The 7,018-nt window shown below is 51.0% G+C and overlaps 4 protein-coding genes across 4 annotated transcripts; 1 reads left to right on the plus strand and 3 right to left on the minus strand.

The window, feature by feature from the left end:
• Positions 1 to 199: 199 nt before the first annotated feature.
• Positions 200 to 1,085, minus strand: COCSADRAFT_167839 (uncharacterized protein; the record flags this gene model as incomplete). Its single annotated transcript, XM_007697986.1, has 4 exons — positions 200 to 468; positions 552 to 666; positions 706 to 1,013; positions 1,067 to 1,085. 4 exons carry the CDS (start codon positions 1,083 to 1,085, stop codon positions 200 to 202), a joined length of 711 nt encoding a protein of 236 aa, XP_007696176.1.
• A 749-nt stretch (positions 1,086 to 1,834) lies between these two features.
• On the minus strand, positions 1,835 to 4,491 carry COCSADRAFT_109353 (uncharacterized protein). The gene is made up of 3 exons (XM_007697987.1): positions 3,844 to 4,491; positions 2,934 to 3,790; positions 1,835 to 2,883 (listed from the first exon to the last, which is right to left on the minus strand). Exons 1-3 carry the CDS (start codon positions 4,143 to 4,145, stop codon positions 2,003 to 2,005), a joined length of 2,040 nt encoding a protein of 679 aa, XP_007696177.1. The 5' UTR covers positions 4,146 to 4,491; the 3' UTR covers positions 1,835 to 2,002.
• Positions 4,492 to 5,565: 1,074 nt separating this feature from the next.
• Positions 5,566 to 5,775, minus strand: COCSADRAFT_157044 (uncharacterized protein; the record flags this gene model as incomplete). The annotated part of the gene is made up of 2 exons (XM_007697988.1): positions 5,566 to 5,642; positions 5,703 to 5,775. The coding sequence occupies 2 exons, from the start codon at positions 5,773 to 5,775 to the stop codon at positions 5,566 to 5,568; spliced, it is 150 nt and encodes a 49-aa protein (XP_007696178.1).
• Positions 5,776 to 6,659: 884 nt separating this feature from the next.
• Positions 6,660 to 6,998, plus strand: COCSADRAFT_60407 (uncharacterized protein; the record flags this gene model as incomplete). The annotated part of the gene is made up of 1 exon (XM_007697454.1): positions 6,660 to 6,998. A coding segment is annotated over one exon (339 nt), but the record flags the coding sequence as incomplete, so codon positions are not given.
• Positions 6,999 to 7,018: the final 20 nt, after the last annotated feature.

A 7,018-nucleotide genomic window follows, 5' to 3' on the forward strand; every position in this document is an offset into this window, starting at 1 on the left:
CGTAGTGAGAGACAGCTTCAAGTCATTACACATGGTTCTCGAATAGCGACACCTTGGTATGACATCCACCACTAGAATACCAGCATGATATAGTCGTTGATCACCCTCAAAATGTCCATAACATGGCGGCGGTAGTTGTAATGGCCTTGGAAGTGATAGCAGACACTGTTTTCGTCGCCACAGCGTCGCAGCCGGATGCCTAGGCAGAAGCCTTTGGAGGCACGCACACCTTCCTGTGGACCTTCCAGGACTTCTTCTGGCATTCGATGGAGCAGTACTTTCGATTGTGGCACTTGGAACACATAAATAGAGCCTTGCCATCAGCTCTGTGCTCCGCACCACAACCACCGCATGCATCAGGCTCGTTGAGCTGTGCCCGAAGTTCTTTCAAGATCAGAGACGTTGTCGATGTGGTCATACCGGTCTCGAAGAGGCCACCTGGGCTGAGGACATTCAACGAACGAAAACCTAGGGGCTAACGTCGTGCTCTTCGATCTCAGGAGAATTGGCAGTCTCCAAGAGTGTTTTGGACCTGAAATCGTAAGGCTTACCATTCTTGTAGCCACCCGGACCAAAGAGTGCCCTCCTCATCTGACGTTGCGCATCCGGCATGAGCCCACCCTCAATGTAGACTTTCTTCAGCATGCTAACACAAGCGTCAGGAAGCTAGCAGCCGAGTGTCATGGCACATGCGCCGAGCAGGACGTATGCGTAGTAAGGATCCCGAGCCAAGTAATCGAGCCTCTGATCCAGGGATCCGGTGAGTTTAGATAGCATCTTCGATTCCTTCTTTGCAATCATGTCGACAAGGACGCCTGAATCGAGGTGCTTGCGAACAAGCTCAGGATCTGAGCAATCGTTGCCGTAGATGGTATAGCAGATGGAATTCACTTCCTTGTCGCTCTTACCTTCTGCTTTTGCACGAGCTTGGGCGTCTTCCTCGAGTTTGGTAAGGCCGGCTTCGTGGCTCATCTCACCGAGCATGTCGAAGTCATGATCGGACTGGAAGAGACCTAGGGCAATGCCAGCCCAAAAGCGTACCTTGCTGAATGGTACCTTCACTTACAGTAGCCCCAGGCACCCATGATGTCAGTTGAACGATTGATTGTGATGGAAAAGGATGAGGCTGGTAAGGTTTGAGAACACAGGTGTGTCTCAGAGTGAGAAGTTTCTTTGCAAGTTCTGCACTGAGACTTCCTTGATGGTAGGAGGGGAGTGATGAAAGTGAGAGGAGCGGGGATACGGGGCAGAACAAAACAGGTGTTGCTCTTTCCTCGTAGAAGTACACAGCAACGCGTGGTCCCGTGACCGGAATAACGTATCACCACGACTGCCTGCAACGCTATTTGCCTTGTTCCTTCCGCTTTATCGTTAACCCCGCTTTCAGAAACATTGAATGTTAGTCTGGTCCCAGTGGGGCAGCTTGAGCAATTGTGTTGTAGGCTATAGCTAGGTCTATTGGATTGGCAATATAGGGATGTTTTCAGTTCACCGCAAGACGTTCGAGCCGAGTATAAGATTATCATTCTGAGGTGTGCAATTTCATCGCCATAGGTTCTTTTTCATTCTGATAATCCAAAGATACAATTATGCAACACATGTTTCATTTATCGTAACGTTCCTGCACTAGGTGAGTCTTGATTGGACTAGGCCTTTCCCAAATCTACCCTTTCATCCAACAGCGAGATTATAATACTGTAGGAAAACACATATTCATATGTTCGTCCTGTTCTACTGATGCTGCGGATATATAGTGGTATGCAATGCTCTTTACATGCTGTTTCCGACCAAGTCAGACATCAGTTACGTTTGACACTTCCATCAGAAGAAGAGAGCTTAGATATATTCCTGCTATGGAGCAATTGGTAACGTGGATGCAAGTTGAAAGAGAAGGAATGGTTAGATGGTAAAGTCTGACATTAAGAGGCAAGATTGGTATCTCAACGCTTGTACGCTTGAACAAGAGGACTATTAGATAATTACGATATGCAATGAAAATCATTCAAGGATACGCGCTCTGCTCAGTCTGGCCCGGCTCCTTCGCCCTCCCTTTGTCCATACTCTTCCTGGGCCTAAAGGCATCCATACTAATCTTCCTCTTCTCTGACTCCTTGCCGGCTTCGTCACTGCTGCTCTCGCCTTCCTTCTCTTTCTTCTTCTGCACTTCCTTAATCGCCTCCTCCGTGAGCTCCTGTCTATTCATGCGCTCCAGGACGTCCTTCTTCCTCGTCCTCTTGTCGCCAAGCCAGATCAAAAGACCGGCTGTGGCATTGCAGGTGATAGAGCAAATGAGAATGACAGTAGTGATGGCAAAGTGTCGGTTCTTGTAGTAGATACCCCATGTGCATGCGCCGAGGGAGATTTGGAGGAGTGAGTGGCAATCCAGCAGTACAACGATGGCGACCAGGAAACGAAGAGGAAACGCGTAGTGGGTCTCTGTCTCGTGGGGTTTATAGAAGGAGTGCGATTTGCAGAACTTGCTCTGGTGATGTTCGAGCTTCTCCTGCTGTTTAGGTGTCAAGACGGTAAACTCCCATTGTTTCTCTGGGTCGTTAGGATCGGTAGTTCTGGGTCCAGATACAGGGGCGTGCTCGGCAGGCAGGTCATTGTGGTCGGCTAGAGCAGGCAGCATGTCCTTCTTTCGACGTGACCAGGTGTAGTGGTGGTAGTGTGCTATGTAGATCATGTGGTAGGTGTCTACGGCGCGGAAAGGAGCGAGACCATCTCCGACGATTGCGAAGAGGGCAACCAAAACGCTGTCGATGATGTGGACGACATAAATCTGCTGTCCACCGACATTGATCCAGCCAATCAAGAACAGCACCCAGGCCAGACCGAATAATGTGATGAGCGTTGCATAGAGAGTGACGAGGAAACCCAATGCTGTGGCATGTGAGAAATAATACCAAATGTGTGATAATGCATGTACTTACGTCTGCGAACGTAATGTCCAAAGCCCTTGAGCGAGCGCTTCAGCTTGGATCGCCGTGAATGAAGCATGTGTCGCACGTGATCGTTGACTTCCTTCTTATCAGCCACGCTCCATCCAGACAAGTCAGTATTCTCGGGAAGCACGGCATATCGTGAATTCGTCAGCTGCGAGTCTATTGTCATCATGGTCATCGCTGTAGTTTGAGTTGGAGAGCGTTGCAAAGTTGGGGGGGCTTGTTGCCCCTGAGCAGCCAAGGCAGGTTGCAATATGCGGTTGATCTCCTCGAGGCTCTCCGTCTCGCTCTTTCGTCGACGCAGGTTGTAAGTAGGTCGGCGGTTGAGAAAGGGCAGGTTGGGAATGAAGAGTGAATTCTGCATATTTGTCAAAGACGTGAGGGTCGCAACCTCAGGGTCAAGCGTATCCAAGACGTCGACCATGCCTGAACTGTAGTTGGTTGCTCCGTCGTCTTGGGCGGTGGTGGCACTGGGGCCGGCTGCAGGTGATTTTTCTTCATCCTTCTTACCCCAGAATGGTATCCTAAGCTGGACAGCGCTCTTTATTCTCCGCAAGCGAGTCTGATCGGGTGCCGAATTGGTGTGGGTGAGGGTGGATTGGCTGCTGTTGGACGGGAGCTGACCTAGTTCTTGCTCTTCGTCAAGCGCAGGCAAGGGCGTGCCTGCTCTCGGGGTGGATGAAGCTGGTGCTTGAACGGTCTGTCTCAGGGGACTCGACGAGGGCATGCGACGGATACCAATGCTCGTTTGGCGGGCAGCTTGGGGTCGGCGTGGGTATTGCTGGAATGACGGTGTTCCTCTGTTTGGCGCAGAGTTGCTCCTTGCTCTCTGTGCTGCAAGCGTCCTCGATGAATGTCAGCTATTACGCCTTGCTACTTCGCCAAGGCCAAAACTCACTGGTATGTAACCTGCGACGATGGGTCGCTGACCCTGGAGGGCTTGGGTACATGGCTGCCCGCGTCAATGGACGACTCCAATGAAGTAGGGGGCTCGACGATGGGCTGCTGTGGTTGTTGGTCGGCGGGCAGACCAAAGTCCCGGGCGTAAGTGCCCTCGTGGAGGGCATGTGTGCTAGAGTTTTGTTGTGGTACGGGTAATTGTTGTGGAGCGGCGGTCTGCTCAGGCGTGTCAGGTGCAGACGAAGAAGCACCAGCGAGCCTGCTGCGCGCCGTACGCGCCTTGAGCTTTAGCTTATCCATGGAAGACGCCGAATTGAAGCCGTAGGAGTGTGCCCTGAGTGCAGTTCACGATAAACATGTCTTTAAGGCGTGGTAGGGGCGCCGTTTCTGAAGAGGGCCGGTGGCTGAAGATTGGCCTCAAAGCCTGGCATTTTTGTCTTGGGCAACGTCATACTGCGCCGGAACACAACAACCGCTCCTTTTGCTGCGTCTAGACACGCATTGCGCGCACGGGGAATGGCTAAAGGGGAGCGGGCGCGATGTGAATCTGCTTCCGTTGCGCATGGGAACCTGGGGACTTGGAGATGGAGCAGTCTTCGCAGGGACCAAGATGCAACGCGTCGAGGCAGACAGGTGCTGTCAGTCATTGCAATCCACGGAGATGCAACCAGTTCGCTCGACTCGTGAATCCTTGGGACGATCATCTCGCTTGTTGGAAACAGGATGCCCATAGGTCGGTCCTGTGTACTGACGCCATCGCTTGGTGTGTCACGGGGCCTCGAGCTCCGCATTTACGTCCCACTGGTGCAGTACGGGGAAAAGCAAATATACTACCGTCAATGGCACATGTTGCAGTCTTGGACGTCGATGGTGGGGTTCCAGTCCCAATTTGCAACGAAGCAGAAAACGCAGGGTCTACTTAGTCTTATTGAATATGAGCAACGGTCAACCTGTCTAGCCCATCACCTGTCCATAACGGGTGGTTAGAACTTGTTAGTCTGGTTTCCCCAACGCTATAGCACACACATTCCAACGCCAACTAAACTGAGGCATTGTTGGCCCAGTCTAGCACGAGTAGTTGCAGCCGGATGACTACATTGGCCAAGAATTACTACTGCTGCTTTTGCTGAACACAGCTAGTATCTGCGGGGGATCCAAAGTGTAGACTTTGCCTATTCTCTCCGACACACACACTTCAACCATAGCTCATCTCACGCTCAGTCCTTAGGCGAGCTACCCAAGGAAGCAGAGCCCCCAAATGAAACCATCGTATTCCAAGCGCCTACGTTTCGGCGCCATGCCGACTATGGGAATCGCGAAACGTGGAAGGATCAACCCAGGTGGGCGAACATGTACCCCGACAAAAACGGCGACTAGCGCTTGACGGGTGGTAGCGCTGTAGCTACAAGGGTGAAGACTGTCATCGCTACCTCTGCTTGACGCTTCTGACATGTCTCGTTGTCTTATGAGGGGGAATACGTTTAAGCTCTAGAGCACCAACTAATCACGTTCGATATCACTGAACGCATAGTTTGTATGTAGAAAATACTGACTCTGTTGCCATGGATGATTTGTGGTCTGTCAATGGGCGCAGCCTAAGTGCTTTGAATATTATATTTGAGTTTGTAACAGGCTGTCTCTACTCTTTAGTTCTCTACCTCCGCCCCAGTCCTCCTATCGCCACACTCCGTCTTATCCTTCTACTCCTGGGGTATCACATCTAGCAGTTGGGAATTTGGGTAATCTCGCCGTTGTCAGACTTGACGCACATTCCGTGGTTCTGACGGGCAGCGACTTCTATGCATCTTGTTAGCTTCTTCCTTTCTCATCTCTAAGGAATTGCACAGGGAGACGTACCCTCGCTAGCGATGGGAGCAGCAATGGCAAAAGCAGCCATGGAGATGATGGTGGCGACGATGGTGAACTTCATTTTGGAAATAGTGTTTAGGTGATTATGGTTGGGTTCGAGAGTATTCGAGTAGAGTAGCAGTCGCGGTAGTCCAAGGAAAAGTCGAAATGGATGTGTGAGATGGTAAAAGTCGCACTGCGACAAAGAGTGAATATGAAGAAGAGAAATGTAGTTTGGTGTTTTTGAGGCTGAAGAACGGAATACCTTAGGGCCTCGCCGGGACGTTGCCTTATAAATGTCGACAAGCCAAACGTATGTACGCAATACAACGCCTTGCTTGTTCAGGATCACTGCTAATCACACATTATCCTCGTATATTTCACTTGGTGCCTCAAACCAGACAGACTGAAACCGGATTCTAGATTTCCCTGGCACCATCTTGGCAGTGTATGGGCGAATGCACTGCCTTCTGCCCTGCACGCCTGGCGGGTAGTGGAGCTCTTCTGTTCTGCGGGGTGGGCACGGTCGGGGATGCGAGCTGGCCATGTGTGTCAAGGCTGTCAGAGACGTGTCGATGGCTTCCTGAATTATAGCCGACGCGCGTCTGGCTGCATTGTACATTGTCAAAATGGTGCCACTGAGGCATTTGAAGTCGTGTCACGCAATGGTAGCCTTGCAGTGAGCTCTCTGCGCTCATCATCCCGACTCTCTGTGTTACACTCATCACCTCGAATTTCCGTATTACGCACTTCCAACTCTACTATACATGTCCTTATATTGAACATCTATTAACAAAGTTCTGGGCTGAGTGTTGTTCAGCCAAGTTATCGCAACTGCTAGGCGGTTTGAGCGTGATGAAACAGTAGAGGTGCCGGACGGGCCAACGCCGCGGACGGGCCAACGCCGGATTACGTCCTCCAACACCAATTATTCCATCCACTTCAACCACCCATAACGTGACCACAATGCAATCAATTGACGCTGCGCTTGCTGCTATTAACGCTTTGAAGCCTAATGAAAAACTTGTGTATTCTCAAATTGCAAAAAAATATGGTGTTGACCCAGGAACGCTGAGCCGCCGCCACCGAGGTATTTCTCGCTCCAGACAAGCAGCTGCACAAAACCAGCAGGCAGTCCACCCACAACATGAAGCTGAGCTTATCGACTATATCGATAGACTCACTAAGCGAGGCCTAGCACCCACACGGAGTATCATTCGAAATATCGCGTCGCAGCTAGCTCAGAAGCAGCTCGGATATCACTGGGTTGATCGCTTTGTTCATCGTAACTCGCATCTCGTTATACTCAAGCGCACCACGCCAAT

This window comes from Bipolaris sorokiniana (genome assembly GCF_000338995.1).
Source record: "Bipolaris sorokiniana ND90Pr unplaced genomic scaffold COCSAscaffold_2, whole genome shotgun sequence".
NCBI lineage: Eukaryota > Fungi > Ascomycota > Dothideomycetes > Pleosporales > Pleosporaceae > Bipolaris > Bipolaris sorokiniana.